The following is a 24,234-nucleotide window of genomic DNA, read 5'->3' on the forward strand; positions in this document are numbered from 1 at the left end:
TTCGTGTGATCAATTCCTCTCTGTTTTCCACCAAAACATAAATGTATCAAAATGTATGTCTGAAAAGTCAGAAACAAATGAATTATGTATGCCTGTAGTACTTGTAAGTACATTTTTAGGGCATTACGACCTAGAGTCAGGAATGTCTTTTTGAGACAAGAAGTCTAAAATTTCCATTGTATATTTTATTTCCCATGACTTTCAACAAAGCTTCCTCAAGAGAGAATAGAGCACCCTTTTGTTTCTCTGCTAGTCCTTTTCAATCCACCCAGGGAACAGAACGTATGAGCAAAACGGGACGCTAGGGTAACCTGGAAAGGGAAAGAAAAGCTCTCATGGGGCTTGGAAACACAAAAGAGAGCTGTGCAAAGGTAAAAAGGAGGCGTGTTAGTCCCTGGCATCTCCATGTTGGCACTGAAAACTAGGTTTTTTTCCATCAGGTCCTGTAGTAGTGTCTCATACACCAACTACAAACCGTCAAGTAGCTGTCAGAAAAACCGCTTTGCAAGGATTCCCAAGTCAGAGTATTTGCCAACTCCTGAGTATGCTTCATCCAGTTCTGTGCTTATCTGGATCCAAAATCTGTCTTGAAGTTTGTAACACAGCTCAGTGAGTCACTGTGTTTATATGCCCCGCTGAGCCATGGAGAAGCCCAGAGTTGTTGCCCAGATGGACTGAGAACAACTGATTTTCCATATGAAACATTTCAGCACAATACAGAGAACAAGGGCGGGTGGACAAGAGAAGAAGCAAAAGAGGGCTGAAGCGGACCTATCCTGAAGCCCTTGGTTACAGGGATATTCTAGGTAGGTGGTCAGATTGAATGTCCCCTGGAAATACACTGTCTGTAAATTTGCTTGAGTGCATGGGGTTAGAGACGCAGCGTGTCTAGCATCAAAGTAAAAATGTTCTGCTTTTCAAGTAACTGAGAACTACTGATCTGCAACCTATGATCAGCAACAAAGGGTAACTTAAAGGGTCTTTTATTCCACCCCCCCCCAACACACACACAGTCCTAAACCTACTTGCCAGGTGAGGTTCTTCTAGCTCTTTCTGACCCAGAACAGGTTTTCTCACTTCATTTTGTCTAGTGTATCTGTGATTTGCTGTTTTACAAACCACACACATTTCCAACACGACAAATCTCACAACCTGGGGGGCTTCCTTCACATTATTTAACAACGTGTCTATTCTCTACCTGTTACTAATCCCATCTAAAAGAAAACACCCCAGGGATCATAGGCAAAATACCATAGATCTGGTTATAAAAGATTTTCTTGTCATAGAAAATAGCCTGACTGGATGAGACCGTAAATTGCTAATGCAGAGGCCCCCTCATTTGGGGCCATGCGTGGCTCACTCTCCTGGTCACAGAGCTTTTCGGATGACAGACAGATGCAGGAAAGGGGGCTGGAGTGTTGAAAACTTACAGATAAAGGGCTTCACACTGCTGTGGATGTGCTTGTGTTGTTTGAGGCCCGACGAAGTGGCAAACGTTTTGCCACACTCGGGGCACGCGTGGGCCCGGGCACCAACATGCTGAGAGCGGATGTGCCGCTGAAGGTTGCTAGGGTCCGTGAAAACCTGCTAGGAAATGAGTACTGATTAATCAAGAAACTTAATTCTAGGACACAAGAAAGAAGACCAGGAATGACTCAAGAAGGGACTGTGTGTATCTGTTTAGTTTTTGTTTGTTTTCCCCAAAGAACAAAAGAAGGTCATATTTCCAAAGTGTGAGCCTCTCGAGGGTCAGGACTGTAAATTATTCAGCTCTGTAGACTTAGCACAAGTATCCATTGTTATCAGTTGAACAAAATAATTAATGGCATTATTAAAGCATACTCAAGGTCTTGATCCTATTTAGAGTCAATGGAATTGAATAATAAAATACAAGCCATGATATTATTTAAAATGGTGTACTATTTCCATCCTTTAGCCAAAGATGTACAAAATTAGATGGGTTTTGCCTAAAGTGTCCCAAATATACTCGAGGAGTTCCCTTAGGGGTTAAATTCTAACACTGTGTTTTATTAAGTAGCCATTAAGCTAAAATGGTTCCTTTGGACATTGTACTAAAAAACAAACAAACAAAAAACAAAAAAAGAAATAGGGAAAACAAAAAAAGAAATAGGGAAAACAAAAAGCTACCCACACATCTGGAGGCAAAATACATCTAAAGATAATGTCAAATGTCACAATTTCCACATGAGAAAAGATATTCAAATATCATGAAAAGTTTTTGAAAAGAGAAATCAATTTTCATGACACCAGAACATCTTTCAGTTAACTGAGGAACGTGAAAATTTAATGATGTGAATTGCTGTTCCCATAGTTAGGAGTAACGGTCAAGGTGAAGTGCTTTCAATTCACTCTTAAGCTGTTCAGCCCAGGTCACTAAGGCACTCCACTTTTAATTAGAACCAAGTCATAATTTATAGTGGGGACTTGGGCGGAAAAATCTGCAAGTGTAGGTCTCCCATTCTTTCTGAATAGGCATTTAGAAACTGTATGTAACTTCCGCACAAACTGCTATTAAAAGAAATCAGTAATGTGCATTGGATAAAATTTTCATTCTCCATAAAGCTATAAAACAACCCCACTCTGGAAAGCCAGTAGCGGAACCAGGAATTTACCAAGGATGTCTGACACCTAGTTCTGGAACTCACCATTAAGCCTTACTTCCTCCCTTACAAAAATAAAAGGATACCCACTAAGTGTTTTTATACACTGTACTAATGCCTTTTAGCATACAACACTCAGTCTACTTTTCTCAAGATATTTATAGTTTCCCTTCTCACGGCTTGTTTTTATATATCACAGCAAATGATGGATTAAGAGAGAGCAGGATGACAGAGAGAGGCCAAGTAGTCCACAAATTCACTGTACCTTGGCACAGTTCTCACATTCATAGTGCTTCCCACTGTCATGTGACATCTGGTGGCGAATTAAATTGGACTTCCAGTTAAATGCCTTGGGACACTGATCGCACTTGTATTCCCTCTCTTCAGTATGTGACAACATGTGTTTCTCCAAGCTGTTAAGAGAACAATTGATTTAATAGGACATGGTGACTAACAACACATTAATAAACAGAAAGTCATTTTCTTACTAATCCAACTGGCAATTAAAGAAAGAAGAGGGAAAGGCGTTGAGGCAGGGAAGAAACAGAGGAAACAGGCTTGCAACAGACAAAAGTACATCTTATATTCCCTGGACTGTGCCTCTCAGCAATACAGAGAAGTGCCCCTGTTGTTAGAAAATAAATCTGATTCAGCTAACAGGGATTAGGTGCCAATCTGGGGGCGTGCTAAACAACTAGCTGTTTGTCCAGTTCTGGATTCATTACACAATTCTAACTGCAACACATACTGCTGTTACCCACTTAATTCAAACACAAACACTCAAACTGAAAACGTTAAGAGATTGCTTAAGAATACGCAGGAAGCTATTCTATCTAACGTATATAACTCTTACATTGAAAAAGGCACTTTTATTCCTACCTATGTTACCAATGGGAAAGTGAACTGCAAGTGAACTATTCAACTAGCCACTTCTTAATACAACCAATATAATGGATGGTCGCTTATGGACCGATGAATAAATATACAAGTGCATAGATATGGCTGGATGCCATCTTCGATGCAATGGACATGAACTTGGGCAAACTGTGGGAGATGGTGAAGGACGGGGAGGCCTGGCGTGCTGCAGCTCATGGGGTGGCAAAGAGTGGGACACAACTGGGCAATTGAACAACAACAATACAGAAGTAGGTATAGACACTGATGGAAACATTACCTAGAGAGAATATATATGTATATATCTTATAACCTAAGGTCATATATATATATATATATATATACTGCCTATGAAATAGGGAGGAAAGAAAAGTATATCATACTGTAAGTGGATGCACTTGTAAAGTCCCTCCAAAGAAAAACAGAGTTAGAATTTTCTCACAAGTATAGCTTCTCTGTTTTAAAACTTAAAATATTTTAACTTCTCAAATGTTTCCCTGTCTCACTAAAATTTGAATACGAAACCTGCATGAATATAATGAAAATTAAACATTACAGATAATGGGTTACTGTGATATTCAGAAGATACTGGCAACATTTTTGTTAATTAAATACACACATATAACACATTAGGATACTACTCCCAAATAAGGTAACCAGAACTCCTTAAAGAAATAGCCCTTTTCAAACTTGATGCATAAAATACACAAGATGGGCATTCAACATCTTGTTATAGCAAAAAGCAACAAAGTTACAGATCATGGCAAAAAAAAAAAAAAAAACTAGGTTGCCAATCTGAAGAGACACCCACTGACTAAAGATGGGGAAATTTAAGCATCACTAAGAATAATGATCTCATCTTTTAATGATAATAATACTCAAAAATACAAAAATGAAACCTCACGAGTTACCCTAGGCAGATGCTGAGGAGCCCAATCATTGCTCTGAAAACTAGTAAGTAAAGGGGAAAACTCGTGCACATATCTCGCCTTTCCTATCTGAACTGTACTTCAGGGGGAGCAAATAATCAAGGAGGGGGAGTTTCTCCGCATAGAATTAATCCAGATAGTAAATACTGAAACAACAGGAGAGTTAGAACACATTCATTTTGCAGCACCTAAAGAATTAATTAATCTAGGCAATCCATTATATGCCTCCTAATGGAAGTAAATGATAGTACCAATGAGGTATTCTTCCTAAAACACTGAGTCTATATCTGATCACAGCTTAGGATGTAACTATGAGTATACGGGAAATAGAGGGGGTGGATAAAGATGACAAAAAGTACCAAGGGGGTATAACCAGTAGAATACAGCCAGGAGGAAATGCTACAGGAAAAAACATTCAGTTTCTTCTACATATAAACTATAATGAGAAAGAGGGACTTACTGACTTTGATTGGGGAAACCTTTAAATTAAGAAATAAGAGGGACACAAACCAATTGCAGTGATGGACCTTATTTTGATCTTAATGTAAGCAAAAGAAACTCTAAAAATAATGAAATAACTGGGGGAATTTGATCACTGACTGAATATTTTATAGTAATAAGGAACCATTATTTTAAAAGTGAACTTATGTTTTACTTATATTCCACAGACACACACTGAGCTATTTATAAATAAAGTGACATAATGTTCAGGATTTGTTTCAATAATCCAAAATGAGTATAGCTGAGATAAGACTGGTCTTGTGTGACAATTATTGAACCTGAGTACACTACCATTCTCTCTAGTTTTGTGGGTATTTGAAATCTTCCATAATAAAAAGATATTTAAAAAAAACTTATTAAGCATGCAAGCACTGTTTCTTCCCCATGTTTTATTTTTCTGTGAGATGAACACTCTTAAGTTTGAGAATCAAGTAAGACTTCTGTATGCCTACAGTATGTTACCCAGTGGTTGTATACACTGTGCGCATGGCAGTGTTTGTGAAAAAAAATGAAGTGCCCTTTCTCATATCTTGACAAATTAGAAACACCTTTCCATATTTTTCTCTTTCTGTTTCCTCCTTCCAATTCTATTCATATTGGCACATGAACTTATTTTTCCTGCCCTGTGAGTCAGTCAACTTGGTAATGCTATTCTATCTGAGCACCAACAGAGATATCTCTGTGAACAAAAAGTACCAGGAGAGTACAGGTGTGTGGAGTCACAAGAATGGCCCTATCTTTATCTACAATATGTAATCCTCTGTTTGTTACACAAGCTGAAATGTTAATCAGAGAGTTAACAGAAAGATATTAGCAATGGCAGTTAACATTGAATTGAGTCAGGGACATCTTCCAAAATCTGTGTGTGATTGCTACCCTTACTATCGTCTTTAGCAAACTAACAGGGCCTGTCACTTCATGACATGTATTGTAGTCCAATGTTCTTAAATCATAAACTCTGAAACCTAGTGGTAAAAGAATGTCCTGTACATTGAGACTTTTCCTGTCTCCTAGCTCCAAGGGTATGATATTGTTTTAAGGTACAGTACATGGTACACATTGGAGGATATATATTAAGTTAACCTTAAAGTGTATTCCAATATACATTAGGTGTGGACAAATACTGTTTGATATCAATTATGCGAGATAACAAGAATAGTCAAATTCATAGAGTCAAAACGTACATTGGTAGGGGCCAGGGACCAGGTGGTGGGTGAGTGGGAGGAAAGGATGGGAAATTAGTATTTAATGGGGACAGAGTTTCAGTTTAAGAAGGTGAAAAATTCAGGAGATGGGATGATGGTGAGAGATGCACAACAGTAGAAATGTACTTAGTGCCACTTAACTGTCCAGTTAACTATGGTTAAAATAGCATGTTTTATATTATGTGACTTTTACCACAATGCGTGCATGCTCAGTTGATTCTGACTCTTGGCAACCCTCTGAGCTGTAGCCCACCAGGCTCCTTTGTCTATGGGATTTTTCAGGCAATAATACTGGAGTGGGTTACCATTTCCTTCTCCAGAGGATCTTCCCGACCCAGGGATCAAATCCACGTCTCCTGTATCTCCTGCATTGGCAAGTAGATTCTTTACCACTGAGCCACCTGGGAAGCCCCTTTACCACAAAAAAAACATTAAAAATAAAAGCAAAATACAATAAAAATGTAGAAACAAAAAAGAAGTATAGGTGGTACACAACACAAAAGGGGGAAATGATAGCAAAGTAAGGCAAATTTTCTTTTCTTTGTTTCTTCTAATCCAGCATAAAACCCATATTGCTCCCCGATCATTATCAGCTATCAACTAATCAGTGATAGAAAAGAAAAAGGCAAGTGCTTCTTACAAAAGCTGATTTTCACTGTTTTCATAAACATAAAAGTATCCAGTCAGTCATTAATGAAACTTCACTTTTCAAAGAATTTTACCCCGATTTATAGAGCTTGGCTTAGCCTTCTGAGTTCTTTCCATCTTTTGCATGCATATCAACCTTTGTTTCTTGCCCCCATTTCTTGGAGGGTGGGCTGCCCAGATGACACTAGTGCTAAACAAACCTCCTACTAATGCAGGAGACATAAGACATGTTGGTTTGAACCCTGGACTAGGAAGATTCCCCTGGAGGAGGGCATGGCAACCCAATCCAGTATTCTTGGCTTGAGAATCTTGCCAGTATTCTTGCCATGGACATAGGAGCCTGATGGATTACAGTCCATAGAGTTGCAAAGGGTTGGATACAACTGAAGCAACTTAGCATACATTCCTTTCTCAATATTTTACACAAAAGATACAGAACAGAATAATATACCATGTCAAGAAAGGAATTCTCATTTGCTTAACATATAAAGCAACAATATCAGATTCAGTAAAGTGGAAAATATTCAGGGCATGTAGGTTCTGCACTGGCTAAATTATATAACCCAAATTATCATTTGGATGATCAGTATCAGGTTGCATAGTGACATGATATATCTATCTGGCTGAGCTACCGAGAAGTGAGTTTTGAGATTTCACCCAATGCCAGATAATTAGGTTTCCTTATTGTTTGCTACTGAATATTTGACTGAAAGAACTAAATTGACAGTTGGTTTTGGCATAAAGTAGCATTGACTCAGGCTTAATCTTACACCCAGTCAGAGTGGGTTTCTCCACCTAAGAAGTATTGCTACACACAATATTTTAGTGTTGAGGCTGCCAGTTTTTGTTTTATAATGTTGTCCAATACTTTCGATAACAAAATAGAAGGAAATATACTTACCCTCTGGCATCAGAGATATGGCTTTACAGTATAAATACTTTTCTCACCTGTTGGTATTTAGTGATTTCATTTTGGCTTTTAATTTGGACACAATATATTTAGGAGATGTGCTGTGATTTTTTTTTATTACAAATCCATGATTTGCCAAACATCTATAACAGATTTATTCTCTATGTGGGTTAATATTAAGTACTGAAGATGTGTTTAAAGGGTATTGGGAAAGCCCTCTTAGTCACCTGAATGTTTTCTCTCTAACAGCTAGATTAAGCCTGAGTTTTCAAAGCTAGAGATTCGTTCCTTTGACTCAGTCTCCTCCAGGAAGAGGTTTATACTTGATGCCTTTTTGGTCATCAATGAATTAAAATGAATGACTACCATATGAAATCCTTTCCTATAAGAAGAGAGATGCAGGGCAATCAACAGAGGTGAAAGGAGAAGGAGGAAGAGGGGCGCTAAGGAAAGAAAGAAAACAAAGGACAGCAGAAGAGGTGGGATGTCCAAAACAAACTGGGAGTAATTCACACCCTTGAGTAAAGCGAGTTGATGTATTCCCATACCCATTTAAACACTACAATGTTCATTTGAAATCCTGGTTATAGGTTCCAGATTTAAAAGCAAAGTAGATGAATACAATTATTAAAATTGCTTGTGGACCAAGGCAAAAACCACTAGGTAGGAACAAACAAACAACTTACCCACTGGTTAAATATACTTGCCAGTAGCTCAAATGGTAAAGAATTTGTCCGAAATGCGGGAAACCTGGGTTCAATCCCTGGGTTGGGAAGATTCCCTGGAGAAGGGCATGGCAACCCATTCCAGTATTCTTGGACATGGACAGAGGAGCCTGGTGGACTACAGTCCATGGGGTCACAAAGAGTCAGACACAACCGAGTGACTAACACTAAACACCTCTCTGATCTGAAAGATCATGTTGCAGTGTAATTACCAATACGGTTTGCAAAATATGGGCTTCCCTGGTGGTTCAGTCAGTAAAGAATCTGCCTGCAATGCAGGAGACCTGGGTTCAGTCCCTGGGTTGGGGAGATCACCTGAGAAGGAGAAGGAAATGGCAACCCACTCCAGTATTCTTGCCTGGGAAATCCTTATATCCAGAGGAGTCTGGCAGGCTACAGTCCATGGGGTCATAAAGAATTGGACATGACTTAGTGACTAAACAACAACAAGGGTTGTTGGTTTCTTTAATAGAAAAAAAAAACAATTGTTCCTGAATTAAATTCAAGGGGCTATAAAAAGTTAATATGTCATTGAAATGTGATTTCTGTCTTGTTAAAAATATGTATCAAAGAATTATTTCATTTAGATCTTGTTTATTTTTTTTCCCCTTTAAGACAATTCAACATTTTCTTCACTGGGCATGTTTCTGTTATTCTTTTATATGTGCAATTTAGATAAATAGTTGAAATTAAATCCACAGATTACAATGATCTATCAAAAGACCATCTAGCTTTCCTTAAGTATCAGAAGTTTCTTTTTTTATCATCTAAATGTTTCTAGAAAGTAGCTTTACTGTTCAGTATATATAATTAGATTAATCAGCATCACTGTTGCCTCCTCTACTCTGGACTCATCCAATAAGTTACGTTTTACTCTAATGTTAAACTTTCAGCTGCCAATTACATTCCATAAATAATAATAATAAGCATATTATTTTCTCTCTGGCATCAAAATAACTAATTTCAACTTCACTGCAAACATTTTACAGGTGAGAATTTACAGGGGAAAATGATTTCCAAACCTGTGACTAATACATTTTTCCAGCTCATTGTTGTTCCAAATTTCCCATCTGCACCAATTCTGAAAATTCAGCATAAACAACATTTTACTTCAGAGTAAACAAACACGTTCTGGTAGTGGAGCATGCCATGTCTAACCTTTGCAAATCGGGAAATACTTGGTCACATTCCTTACACTCCTGAATCGCATGTATCTCTCGGAGATCATTTTCACTCTCAAGCTTTTGTTGGAAGTCCTCTTCCACCATTGAGAAAGCCGAATGGGGAGTGCTGCATGGGAACTTCTGGTGATCTGCTAGCTCAGCCTTGGACTCAAAGAGCTGGTCACAGTCCTCGCAGCGGTATTGCCGTTCTTCTGTGAAAATAATTCAGGTATTGTTAGAACTAGGCGATCAGGAAGCACTGCCACAAACCAGGAGTTCTTACCAAATTATGAAAGACATAATAGAAATTATTGGGTTGTCCTTTGCACCACTCCCATTTTAACATGGATTAGAAATAATAAATGTAGAGAAACCAGCACAGAGCCTAGAATTGTAACAGAAGTGATCACTGGGGAGCCCAGATAGTCTTCTTATCAGTTAAAACTTTATGATGAAACCCTTCCATGTTTAAATATTCTCAGGATATATAAAGTCATAATGACCATTTACCGAGCATCATTATGACCTCAAACCTGTTCATGGGTCACTGATTTTCCTAAAACTTGACCATGAGGAATTACATATCACATTTGTTTCCCAACTTTCCAATGAGAGTACTGAAGCTCAGCAAGTTCAGTAACAAATCAAGAATTATAGAGCTGAGTAGTTATGTCAAACTTTGAACTGTTTCTGTCCCATACCCTTCTCACTGTGCCGTGTTACCTGTAGGGGACATAGGAGAGTCCCTGTCTAAGCCTTACTTAAGCCTGGCTAATATCAATAAACTTGGAAATGCTTTAACGTTCATCATTTCTTATAATGGGACACAGCATGATTTTAGCACTTTCCTAGGCTCATTTATGTTCCCCCAGGGTCAGTGCTAATTGGCATGGCTTTGCTAAAGAGCCAACATATCATGAATTTGCACTTTAAATCAGTAAGATAAATAAATGGGAATAGTGGGAGACTAGAGATAACAAGGTGATAGAGTGTCAGGTAGTGACAGCATTGTTTCTATTCTTTCCACTGGCATAGCTTTTAGCCCACTCATGAGGTCATAAGTGTTATGCACTGATCACACCAATACAATCACAGAAGTCCTGCAAACAGCTCACAATGATGACACAGAGGACAATGAACAACATGATACACAATCCCTGTGTTGCAGACCTACAGCCAGGACCTATAGCCAGTTATTCATTGATTGAATGTCTTTGAGGGAATATTTTAGTCACCTACCAGATGTGAGCCTTTTTGCTAGGGAAGGGATACATAAGTAAGCCAAGGGGATACACATGAGAACAAACAGTTTGATACATTTTATGACGGCTCCATCCACAGGAACTAAGAGAGCCCAGAGGAATGTGCCAAATCCATCCATCCTAGGGGACAGAGGTTTAGAAAAGACTGTGTAATGAGGAAAAATCAGCTGAGTGGAGCAAGTTGAGGGCAGTAATAGCGTAGACCAATGAAGAAGGCAAGAAAGAGCAAAAAAATGAGGGCTCATAGAAAGGCAAAGGTGTAGTAAAACGTGATAGCTTTATAGGATGCATGTAGGGGAGGAGTGGGAAATGAACTCAGCGAGGGTAGCAGGTTACTAGGGGCTTTTTAGGTCCATGCTAAGAAGGGTACAGAAAGCCACTGAAAGACGGAACACCCCACTGCAGCCTAATAAGCCAAGCAGAGAGATCAAATGGGTCATCATTGCTGTAATCCACACACAATACTGGTTTAGATTAAACTAAACCAATAACACAAGGGCCAGAAAGGTAAAGAAATTAATATGTAGATTCAGTGGGGTTTGTCAGTTTTGGACTTGGTTAAAGAAGAGGGAGGTGTTCAAAAATAAATCACCTCAGCTGTAAGACGGGTTTCTCAATAACATCAACTAGGTAATGGAAATATTTCTTATAGTTTGTGACACTATTCACACGTTTAAGATCTAACTTTAGGATCTCAGCCAGCAGTCTGAACACAAACAACCTCCAGGCCACATAATACATGAAAAGGCATAGGATTTAGAGATGGCAAGACCTTGGTTTGAATGCTGACTCTACCACTTTCTAGCCAATTTATGTAGTCTTATGTGGCCTTGTTTTCCTATCTGTATAATGGAAATAAGACTTTTCTTAAAGGTTTGCTCTATGTCTAAAAGACTACAAAGGACACTAAATGAAGACCCTGTAATATCTAGCATTCAGTATGTGTACAAAGCTTGTATTTTATTTTCTCTTTCCTAAGAAACATTAACTCCTAGGAGTATGAAATACAAATCACCATTTAAACATTATAGATATTATATAATGTATCTGGTGTATGTATGGATATGGATATGACACATTGAAAATAAAAAGCAATGGATGTGTTTAAGAGTATTGTAAACACAGGTAATTTATGAAAAGTAGCCCTAAAAGAAAAACAGTCACCTCTGTTTATACTTTTTAGAATAGTACACTAAGTATTTATATTTCAAAAAATAATTATTTGAAAACATTTTGAGAGCAAACATTCACTGATTAAAGATTCCTCATACCAGAGAAAGCCCAAATTATGTTCATTTTTATCATCTAAGCAGTCCTTGCTGTCAAAGAGCCCTTTTCCAGTGGGTCAGGTTCCCCATTCAGGCTCAAACTCTACCAGGTTAGTTGACAAGTCTGGGTTTCTGACACCACTTACTTGTTACAGTTTTTAAGAGGAAAACAATTTCCAAAAGGCTCCCCGAAATACGACTGGTATAAATCTACAAAAAGGCAGAATGCAGCTTAGCCAAAGTAAAAAATGTTCAAGTAAGGAGTCAGCCAATAGTGGTAGCTTCTTTCACAGGAGATGCAGAAGCCGAAGCTAAGGTTCTCCTGTTGGCAATGCCAGGCAGATGGGAAATGGAGCCAGCCCCAAACCGACCTCTCAGGTAAGCAGGGATGGGTACCCCTTCCTACTGATTCTTCCAATTATGAAACACTCTAAAGATAACCACTAGATTATGCTGAATGAAGTCCCATTGTATTCGAAGAGATAAACAGGAAAGAAAAAAATATTAAATACTCATCTCAATAATACAAATCAATACAAATAAAATTTCCTTTTACTCTCACTTGAATATACATCGCTAATCATCAAAACTCTTTTTTATGCCTCCTTCTTTGATTTAGAATAGGTTCCTGACAAATACAAATTCCTCTGACTCTAAAATTTTCTCATCTGTACTTTTTTCCCATCCTACAGCTGCCTCCCATGTGATCATGCTGGCTAGGATTTTACTCAAGCAGAAATATTTTTTTCCAGCAATAGAATATTAAGCGGGAGGAACAACTGCTAGGTTTTCAAAAGGCCCAAACCAAGCTCCCTGAAATGTCTTTTGTAGCATGAAAGTACTCTCACCAGAGTCTAAGGCATTGACAAAAGGTTTACTTATGTGATGTCTCAGTCCAGATATTCAAAATTCCTTTGACCTCCATTTCAGAAAAGACCTCTGCTTACTTTAGCTTCACTGTAATATTAGCCAGGTGTCACACTAAGAAAAGAGCCACTCTAGGGGACAGAATTTGTTAAAGCTGACAATGACTGGCCAGGGAAACTGACAAACACCAAGCGTGATGGATCCTTTGACAGGCTCCCTCACAATCTCCAAACGAGGGTGGTGCAGATGGCAGCACGAGTGGTACTGACCGTGGATATCTGGTGCCATAGTTTCATGGGAATAGTCTTCACTCTTCATGAACAGCAGGAGCTCCTCTCCTGGTGCAATGTCTGCGACTACTCTATAAAATATCTTCAAAAGACAACAAACGTGGGAAAGAGAAAGAGAAGTGAATGTTAAGAAAGGGCAAGATATACACTAAGATAACTGTTCATTTTCCCATATTTTAACAAAAATATTCTTTTTTATTTTCATCAAAAGAACTACGACTCCCTGTTTTATACACTGAAAATTAGCCCTCTGATGACAAACGGAAAGCTGGGACTCTCATGCCAATTCATAAATCTTTCTCCAACTCCCACTTCACAAGTCAAATTTTCTAAATGCAAGGCTCGCTGTGTCACATTCACCTTGTGAAATGTTTAACCAAGAATTTAAACATTTATTTATGATAATGTTTAAGAGACATGAAGAGATCACTGGAGAAAAGATGATCCCTTCTCTGAATTCCTTACTCTGGTGAACAATGCACAACTCAGACTGTTGCCTGTGCCCTGCCTTATCCAGCCGTGACAAAGGCTGGCAGGGACAGAGCTACCTCCCCTTCTTGAACATATTCTCAAAAGTAGCACGTTCTCAACAAGGTGCTTTTAAGGCAACAGTCTGGAGGGACTCTATAAAGAATCATGACAAGATCTGAAAAAAAAACGTAGTTTTAAAAGAGAGTGTTTTGTTTTTTTTTAAATACTGCATCCCTCTTTTATCAGTCAAAAGTGATACTCACAGATCCAGGACCTGCCTTCATGACCCAGCTCCTGATCCCACTCTTTGAAAGCAGGCATTATGCTTTCAATCGATTCTTTTACCAGGGTTTGGGGGTGGTGCTTATTCCTCTTACTTTCACACAAAATGTTGATGAGAGGAAGGGTTGAATAAATCCATTAATGACTGACTAAAAGCAGTGTGACAAGTGTGGAAAAAATCCTGACCTATAATTTCCAAGAGCTGCCTACCTTTTCCCTGACCAGCTCAGTGACCTTAGGTAAGTCACTGCCCAATTTACTTGTCCAGGCTTCAGTGTTTCTTCATTTATAAAGGCATTTAGTTCTGATTTGCAACATATATAAACATCAAATCATTATGTTGCATACCTGAAACTAATATAATGGATATATCAATTATATCTCAATATAAAAATGACTTAATCATGAAAATGTTTGAGGTGCTTTTTCATTTTAACACAAAAGGTTCTTAATTTTTAATTCTAAGATTATGTATTAAACAAAAATTCTTTAATGAGAATAATTACATTCACATATAGACACACACACATACAAATTCCACCAAAAGTAACAATGACAACCACAAAACCAGGGATTCAATTCTGCTCAGTCTCAATGCAATAGGGTGAAAAATCACATAACACAAATCAGCATACCCTGCTAAGAAAAGTGGAGGATCTATTTTGAGAAGACTTTGCTCAAACTGTGGTTTCTTGCAGGATCACTTAATAGTTCAAACTGAGAAAAGTTGAGTAATTTAATGTCTTATGAGACCAACAGAAATGTGCAGAACTTTAATCATATTTATTTGTTTATCTTTTGAAAAGCAGAGGACATTAAACAAAAGTACGTGCCTCTTCATTCCAGTAGGTGGCTCTAAACTCCAATTGTTTATTTTTCTTTAAAAAGCCCAGAGTACAAAACTGTGTTAAATTCAAAAAATAACTCAATGAGGAGTATTTTCTGCTTAGTTTCTTTTCTGTCAAAATAGAATAATTTTTTGTCACGCAACAGTAATTTAACCACATGAAGCTGGTTTACAGAAAATAATGCCAAACATAAAATGTTCCTCTAATGTAATATGACCTAAAATGTTCCTCTAATATGATATGACCTAAGATTCTTTATCTCTATCCATAGATAGAATCCAGACTATCTTAGGAAAATAACTCCTTGTTGTGTGCTGATTCTATAAAAACCAGAGAATTTATAGTTAGTATCTTATTAACCATAACGCTCATATTTTCCTTTCTTTGGAAGTTCACTGAGAGGAATAGACTGCTCAAAAAGTTACCAGGTTAAAAAAAAAAAAATCTGTTCACTTGTTTTTTTTCTCCCTAAACCTTCCAGTTAAATGCTTGTTAGTACCTTGTTTCATTCTAGAGTCCTAGTTCCCCTTAGAAAACAATGGACTTCTCTCAACAGTTTGAATCACCTCTTCTTTTGGCATCTCTCAAAGGTTTAACTTATTAGCTTCCTTTCCAACAACATGTTGACATTTGAATTGTGACATATTAGAACTTTTCGGTGGCTTCTCGGAAACAGTGAGGTTAAAGAGACAATATCCCGCAAGACCGTAAAACGGTACAATTGTCTCTGTTGGGGAATGCTGCAGAGACACACATGCCAGATCACTGGAAGAAAGTATTATGATATCATTATTCTTTGGCATCCACTATTTATCATGTCTCTTTTAATTCCATTTTAGATTTACTCAATCCAATGTGAACAGCCCAAGAAACAAAAGAAAGTGATGGATACAGTGTAACTATACATTAGAAAGACAATTCTCTTTGCCGGGACATAGATCACTACTGTAATTTCCCTTTAAGTGTCCAGATTGTCATGTGAAGAATATTGAGTGCATAAAAAATAAAAGACATGGAAGAGTGTTGATGTTGGCTTTATTTACTGGAGGTAAAAGGTGACATTCCAGGCCACGAAAGGCAAGGCTAGGCAGCGTGGGTTTTAACTTCAGGGTGTTCTTTTCGATTTTAAGTGAATTTTTATGGTGCTCATGAAACTGAGGTTTGAAAAGATCTGGCAAGAACCCGACCTAATGAGGGCAGATTCTGGGCATGCTTTCTCATATCACATAAGAATGTGCTTGAAATCCCATCTACCACCCTTAGAAATCCAGGGCTTTTTTTCAAGGTGTTGCTACCACTTGCCATTTCATCATATCTCATGTCTTTAGATCTTAAAGAGACTTAAATAAGATTATGTCTTTCCTCTTATAATTACAGTGGCCCCAAAGTATAATTTGAATACATGAATTCAGATATGTCCACATATAAAGTTGGTTTACGTCCTAGCGATAATAACATACCAACAGGCATTTGGGAAGTGAGAGGAGTAGTTTAAATGAAAACATAATGACAATTTGTTGCCTCAAAACAATTATGTGGGGGAAAAATGGAATGTAACGCTGGAGGAATCAAGCCTTTCAGAAAATAAGATATCACATCTATGTTTTTATGTTATAAAATAGGTCTTTAGACAAATAAAAAATATGATTAAAAACCTAAGTGCTTTATGCAGTTTCTCCTGCAGGTTTGTCCATTAAGTATGCTCGACCACGCTTATAAAAATATAATTATAACATCTTTAAAATCAGTATATTCTCAAAACTTCGACTATATTGCAGCCCTATGAACTATAGGTCATCCGAGTTAGGTACCAGGAGCAGAGACACTACTAACATAACCTCTCTGAGTTTTGTGTTTGAGAAAAATGGAAAGGAATCAATTCCTCTGTTAAATTCCATAAAAGAGTTAACAGGTCTCTTCCATCAGGGGGTTTTATGGAAAAAGCTATCTGGAACCAAAATAAAAATGTCCTGGATCTGGGATTCTGTGATGAATTTAACTCAAGTATTTAAAGAGGGGCTCAAAAGTCTCAAACACTTAGAAAAAGTTGGAATGGATATAAAAGGGTTGTTGATTTATTATTTTGCTGGGTCTCTCTCAGAATCCTCTTTAAGAAGGGAAACAACTCCTCCCATTATAAGGTGAAAAATAGAGGAATAGGGCCTTACAGTCTAAAAAAAGAGGATTATACGAGAATTCCATTTTTTAAAAGTCATGATAAACATTTTAAAACTATGTTAACTCCTTTAGACTTTTCTTTTCGGTAGCTAATACACCAAATTGCAGAAATACAACATGTTAATGAACATGACCTAACTCATAGAAACTTTTGAAAGTTAAGATGGTCTTTTCATTTTATCACAGAAAAAATATAATTTTCCCAATATCTTGCTGGACTCTTTTTAATTTTTCCAGAGAGCTTTTTATCTTTATCTTTGTAAGTATGGACATTATATCTGAATCTCTGAATACTTTAATTTATAAGAATAAATATTATGGTAAATGTTTTAACAGATCTTTATGTATTATTTTATTTTTAAAACTTGCTAAAAACACACACGTGGAATTTCTTTATGTGTTTTTAAAAAATTCTAAATCATTCAGATATTTGAAGATAAAACTCGAAATCTCCCAAATTGTTCACTTTTACTACTGGTAAAATTCACAATTTAAGGCATAAATATTACATTATACATGTATATAGGAATTACTCTAAAAATAACTATTATTCCTAATTTGTTTTAATCAAACCTTGTAATGGTTCCAAATGTCAAAAGGATATCTGTTCAGTTAATGTTAAACTAAAAGTAAAAGGCAGTGGTGATGTGGATTTGATTTAGCAGATTTAGATAGCCAAAAGTTATATTTTCATACAATGTTATATATAAGTATATATGTGCTTGGATATGTTATATATTTTACATGTGATTTACAAATGTGATAAAGTATATGTTTGAGGGAAACTTTTTTAAATCATGGATTTATTGTATTAATATAAATGAATATTTAATGGCATATGATTAATTCTAATCATATATCATAAAAGTTATATATTTAATAAATTGCATATTATACGTAATATATGTTGTATATAACAATTTATTATGTACAGATGGAACTGAAATTAATCACACTTTATTAAATATTCATTTTCTTTTGTTATTTAAGCCCAAGAGGACAGTCACTAAAGAAAGTATGGACACTACAAGCATTCTGATAGGAAAGGTAATAGGCTAGAAAAGACTTTCACATTAATTCTCTTTTATACTGTCAGAGCCTGTGTTCAATCAATTCCTCCATCAAATTGATGATGCTACCATTTGTATTTATAAATGGTAATAATGTGGGTTCTTGTTTATAATCTTATAAAATAGAAAAATCTAAAATCTGTCAGACCAGACTTGCTGTCTGGTTTGCTATGCTTGGATCGATTTAAAGTATTATGCTTGCGCTACTGAGACAGAAGAAAAATTCAGTGCACAAGAGGTAAAACAAGAAAGAAAGAAAACACATCATTTACTTTTAAAAAGATGAAGAACAAGGACTCATTGTTACGAATTCCCGTTTATTTTTCCTGGTCAAGCACTGGAAGTTTTATTTATGCTTAATAGACTACATTTGGCATGTCTGAAAATGGCAGAAGTGTGAATTATGAGTGACCTTCAACCTATTCAGGAAGTTGTAATAATTGAAATAATAGAGAAATGTACTCCCTGCAAAATCTGTACTGAGACAACTTTTTCAGACTATTGCTGTCTTTTCTGTCTTTTCACTTTGAAGTAGATAGTTGATTCCTTCTCTCCCAACTCCCACTATTTAGCCTGAATGCTTTATTTTCTATAGCTTCATACCAGTCTGAGACTAGGAAAAGGTGAATGGAATTTTAACATTTAGAGGCTGGGTGGGAGGGGAGGTAAGTGACAATTTGCACATCTGAAAAAAGTCAATATTTGATATAAACACATCCGTCAGTCCTGATGTTGCAGAGGTAACACCAAGCCCACAGAGACAACTTGTGTACACGTGCTGGCTTTAGGAAAGGTGCTCTGGACCCCTGATCTACCCATAGCAATGTGGGAAACCCCAATTCTGGAGGGCAGGAGTGGTGTCAAGTTTTTTCACCTCTGAAAGAAAGACCCTGTTACACATTCTAATCCTGATTAAAGAGATAACAAAAAGTGTATTCAGCAGACAGAGATTAATAATAGAATGTAAAGAAATTTGTCCAACAAAACGGAAACCCTGTCATGGCCAAGCTTTGCTAAAGCAAACCATCCTTAGTTTCTCCAAAGACACAGTATTCTGGATTTGTCTTCAAGGTAACAGTCTAAAGACTAGAAAATATTAACAGAGAAATATCAGGTACAGGTCTTGCTGTATCTGCTTTCAAACCAGAAATATATATATATATACACTAGCTACTTTCAGAACAAAAATATTAATGGAGAAGAAGCCCCCCAAACACACACACATTTTTATTTCTTCCATAATAACATGAAAAGAAAGCCAAGTACAATTTATTGGATGAAATAAAACAGAGAGAATTGCCTGTTGATTCTAGTTAGCAAGAATAGGGCAAGTGATAAAGATCCACTTATTATTAGACCTGAAGCTTACTGTGTAACCAGCCTGGAATCTTTGCAAGCACCCTGTTAAATAACCTCTAAAGATCACGCTATAGACCCCACAAGAAATATTCATTAGCCACCTGTCTTTAATGTGGCCATTTTGTCTGACTCTATGAAACTGATCATCCTCAACAGTTTCAGACTGCTCAAAAAGAGAGGAAACTAAAGATCTTCTTTGGGTTTTTAAATAGGCTGGAGACATTTCTTGTGTTCTTGACCAACACGTTTTCCTCTTTGATGGCTTGTGATGCATTCTGACACCTGTCTTTTTGGTGCTATTCCAGAAATAGCTAGACTCTAGCATGGGTGTGATGCTTTGAGATCCTCCTGAATGAAAAATGTTGTGTACATGCAAACATGAATTACTTAAAATGCACAGATCATCTTTCTAGTGAACTTATGTGCTTTATCAATCTTCATAAAAATTCCTACCTTCTGTAGTTCTATGACAGGCTTGTGTGCTGGGCACAATTACATGATGGAAGCTTTTTTGGGGGGAAGGGATGTTATTTGTTTTATCATGTGAATAGCAAATGACAAACTATGTCTGAGACAGTTTCATCTTCAGGTGAAGGAAGTAACTTATCAACCAGACAACATCCCCTCAAAATCCGCTTAGGCACCGTTCACAAAGCCAGTCTCTGGGTATTGCCAGCTGGCATTCATCTTAAAACAGCAGAGCATAACTTTGGTATAAAAGTGGAACTTGACTTAAAAACAAAGCAAAGAAAATGGCCAAAGCCAATAATTTTAACATCAAAAGAAGTCATAGAAAATGCGGACAGAAATCCTTGTAAAAGAAGAGCAAATTAACGAAGTACCTGACAGTTGATGCAAACATGTTTAAAAAGTAGAAAGAGGTTAAGATACTGTATTTTGCTTTTATGTAGTTGATCTTCCCTGCTTTTTTGCACAAATTGCATTAACTGAATGATGCAGAGACATGCTTTTTTTTTTCCTAAAAGCCAAAGAAAATAACTTGATAATTGAGCCTATAATAAGCCTGCAATAATAATACTGTTGCAGTGTCCCAGCAGGCTGATAGCACCATTGACTTGGACCCAAGGAGAAGGAGGGCGGGTGTGCCGCTCAGCCATGATGGTCCTGGAAGCAGTTAAAACTTTATAAGGTAAAGCACAAACGAGAACAATGCCTATTCCAGCTGAAAACACTGTAGGATCTTGCTGCTGTTCCTCAACCACAAGGGAGCTGACAGTATCCCTTAAGTAAATTCTGACTACACATTCTCTGAGGGGCACTCCTTCTTCTAGATCTTATTTCTTCAAAATATACATCGGGCATTAGATAATCTCTTATCAACGCATTTCTCTTTCTTTAGAGTGAATGGCAGACTTCTCTTAGTCTACTTACTAAATACCAGCTGTCAAGGGCCTGTTTAAAAATGAAAGGACTTATCACCTTGTGTAAATGACAAGATTAATAATGTCTTGGGTTCCTGAGAACTTTATTCCACTTGTAGACCATGTTAGGGCAGGCCAGGAGCTTGAATAAAAGTGTGTTCCTTTCTGTGGTGCAGAATACACACATAGCTATAAAACATTACCCCAAAGTACATGCCCAGATCGCTCTTGGAATCATGAGAGGAAAGGTAGGTCTTGTGCAAGTCGAAAAAGTTCACTTTCATGAATAGGGCCTTAGTGATCTGTCTGATTACAACCAAAATGATTTCACCACGAAGAAGTATTAGAGGAAAACTTGCATCCAGAGAGCTATTTCATAAGTACACTAAGCTTGTGAACATGTCCGAGATAAGAACTGGCCTAATGGGGAGGTGTTGGGGGGCAGTGGGCGGGCATGGGTTGTGGATCCTCTTGCCTTTAATCTAGGTGATGGATATGGCAACGTGGAGGTCTGAGGAAACTTCTCCAAGAATGCAGGAAAAGGTGGGAGCAGGGTGAGCCCAAACCTAACGCAACATGCTCTATCCCTCCATCAAAATGGGTATAAAAGTAAGGAATCGACAAGACGTCAAAGGCAAGGACATCAGAGTATCCAGATTTAAAACAAACAAAACACTCAGTAAATCATCTAGGTGTTTGGTATACCTGACATTAGACACATGAGTGCTTCCATATGTAATGAAACTTCTAAATAACTAATAAACCATTTGCATGCCTCCTCTGCACATTTGGTCCTCTTGAGGACCTCTTCTGGAAAGAACTTTCATCTTTCAACTTTCTGCCTCTGCTCCTGCCCCGATCAACTTCCCAGTGCCAGGTCTGTACCCGCAACCAGGAACAATTCAGACCGTTAAAATACAAAAATACTGTACTGAAGCATTGTCTCTCTCAGGAAATATTTCCAGCTAAAAGCTGTGCCATAGCAGTGTAGCTATATAATACTGTAAAGAAACTTTATGGAATAAGGGAAAAAATAATTAGGATTTCAAGGATAAAGAACCTTGGGTGTTTTTAGTGGATCTACTCTTTTATGACTGGAGCGTGACTTAATTTACTAGTGTCTTTGGTGCAGCCTTCTTTCACAAAGGTAAATTACTGTAGTTAATATAATATCTTCAGGAGGGAATAAGAATATTAGTCAGAAGCTGCAGCTACTTAGAAATTATGGTTTAGCAAGGGCGCCAGTGTTTTCAGAATTTCTATCTCCAAAAAAAGTCACTGCAACAATTCTGAAAACATGCAACGAAAAAGATATATAAAAACAACAAACTTGAGTCTTCTAGGGAGCACTGTCAAGAAAGAAAGCTGCCACAAAGCTCACTCTGGCCTGGGAAAAAAAAAAGCTGCAATAAAACAACTTGCAGAAATCTATTGGAAGATTTAAACTCAGGAAAATCCCCTCAAATAAAATGCTTGTAGAGAGGTATTAGGAAAATGTTCACTGAATAGCCTTTGTTTTTATGATACAAAACAGATTACATCCTTTATCAACTTTACCTGAAAATCAAAATCCAGGCTGTTTCTAAGTACTTCATCACCCCCAAACAAATCAAATATGAGTTTTATCCAGGATGCATGTTCTGACTGTCCTACTGTTATCAAACTGCATTATCATCTTCAGCAGACACATTCTTTCTGTTTTACAAAATTCCTTCACATCATTATAAAACTGATCCAAATTGACTAAACTTGATCTTTAATATTAGAATTTTTAAAAATGCATATCTTTGCAAAAGTAAAGATATATAATTTATAGCCTCTTTTTTATTTTAGGCCATCTTTCTTTGCTAGGTAACCTAATTATCACAGTGTCTAGCTTGCAGTTGAAAGATTCCTCCAAAATTCTTCTTTTTTATAGTCCAGGACTTATTTAAAATTCATTTTATAAACTTGAGCTCTATCTAAGAATCAGAGCAAAGAGAAACACTTTTTACAGTTTCTGGTCGAGTGCTTCATTTACTTTTGTGTTGTGCAGGTAAGTTGATGTTGTTCATGTTTCATAATTACTCCTGATCTAGGGTGTCTCTTTATATCTGGATATTAAATATCTCACACAATGGGTGCGTTCATTAAGTGATGAGTTGTGCTTATTCACCATTTGGCAGCTCCTATTCCTCACGGAAAAGAGTGAAAAAACAGACCTAGAGAATCTCTTTAGTCAGCTCTTTTATCATTGTATATAGTCCAACATTCACATTTCAAAGTTGACTGGAATTGCCAGTCTTAAATGACTTTTAGAAAAGATGCATATATACTTAAAGATGAGTATGTTTATAATACATGTATACACTATTTTGGTGTCTGCTCTCTTTTGTAAACTGGGTTAAGTATGATTGTATGCATATATGCCTATCACACAAATCTGACTTTTACTTCTGACTTTCCTCTCTTGTTTATGGGTGAACTTACTTGACCATATAATGTCAATTTCACAACTATGTTATTTGATATGCATTCTGTTACCATCTTAGATTTCTGCCAGCATAATACATAAGTTTAAAATGAGAACTTACAAAAATAATAGTATATGTCTAACATTGGTCTTTTATGATTTTCCTGATCAGCTAGTTTCCCTGATTCTTCAGTTAAAATATATAAACATGTTATTCATTAAGATATGAGACCAGTATATTTTCTTTTGAAAGCAATGCACTTTACAATGTGAACCTCAAAAGTAACCACATGAAAATTATAAATGCCTACTCTAATAAGCAAACTAATTCATACTTATGAATAACAAAATAGTTTCCTTTTTTAATGCACTCACAATTCCCAAGGACAAAAGCATATTTATAAAAATAAAATTTAGACATAAATATTAAATGAAAAAAATACTTTGTCCACAAGTCTCATTCTTCAACCATCTTTTCACCAGTCCTACAACAGTGTTATCTGTTTAAGGAAATAGCTCTTATTTTCAGTAACTATGAATACCAAATAATTATTATGGTATAATTACATTATTTCATCTTAAAACTGCCTTTCAAGGTCTTCAAGTTACTTTTTAAAGAAACATCACATGCACAATTCACCCATTTATAATACCTATGTATTTCCCACATCGACAAAATAGTCAGTGCTCAAAAAATGTTTGTTGTTGATGGTGACAGTAGCTCATATGATAGACTTGGGATATTTTCTGTTCATAAGCAATAGCTAATTTAATAATGATCTACTTTGTTCCAATAATGCCTCTTGTTTTCTTACGGCAAAGGGAAAAAACAATTGTTTGGTTTATTACTTTTGATATATGTTGAAGATTTTTAAATGATTCCCAATTAAAGTGAATTTTATAATTTAC

The 24,234-nt window shown here is 36.7% G+C and overlaps 1 protein-coding gene and 1 long non-coding RNA gene across 33 annotated transcripts in view; one reads left to right on the plus strand and one right to left on the minus strand.

The window, feature by feature from the left end:
- Nucleotides 1-24,234, minus strand: part of MECOM (MDS1 and EVI1 complex locus) — a 617,068-nt gene that overhangs the window by 36,209 nt on the left and 556,625 nt on the right. For 10 of the 32 annotated variants that reach the window (XM_081570790.1, XM_081570788.1, XM_081570763.1 and 7 more), the window contains 4 exons: nt 13,263-13,365; nt 9,592-9,808; nt 2,887-3,034; nt 1,431-1,587 (listed from right to left, as the gene is read on the minus strand). In XM_081570790.1, coding sequence (XP_081426916.1) covers nt 1,431-1,587; nt 2,887-3,034; nt 9,592-9,808; nt 13,263-13,365 — 625 coding nt within the window. Of the gene's footprint in view, nt 1-1,430; nt 1,588-2,886; nt 3,035-9,591; nt 9,809-9,879; nt 10,057-10,297; nt 10,625-13,262; nt 13,366-15,383; nt 15,524-24,234 lie in introns of those variants that run through there. The other 22 variants (XM_081570789.1, XM_081570764.1, XM_081570792.1 and 19 more) reach the window with 9 other exon arrangements.
- On the plus strand, nt 10,796-15,909 carry LOC145538563 (uncharacterized). Its single transcript, XR_014077017.1, has 3 exons — nt 10,796-11,488; nt 12,420-12,504; nt 15,724-15,909. It is a non-coding gene; the product is annotated as an uncharacterized LOC145538563 (long non-coding RNA).

This window comes from Giraffa tippelskirchi, chromosome 2 (assembly GCF_054371585.1).
Source record: "Giraffa tippelskirchi isolate mGirTip1 chromosome 2, T2T-mGirTip1v1.2.pri, whole genome shotgun sequence".
In the NCBI taxonomy this organism is placed as follows: domain Eukaryota; kingdom Metazoa; phylum Chordata; class Mammalia; order Artiodactyla; family Giraffidae; genus Giraffa; species Giraffa tippelskirchi.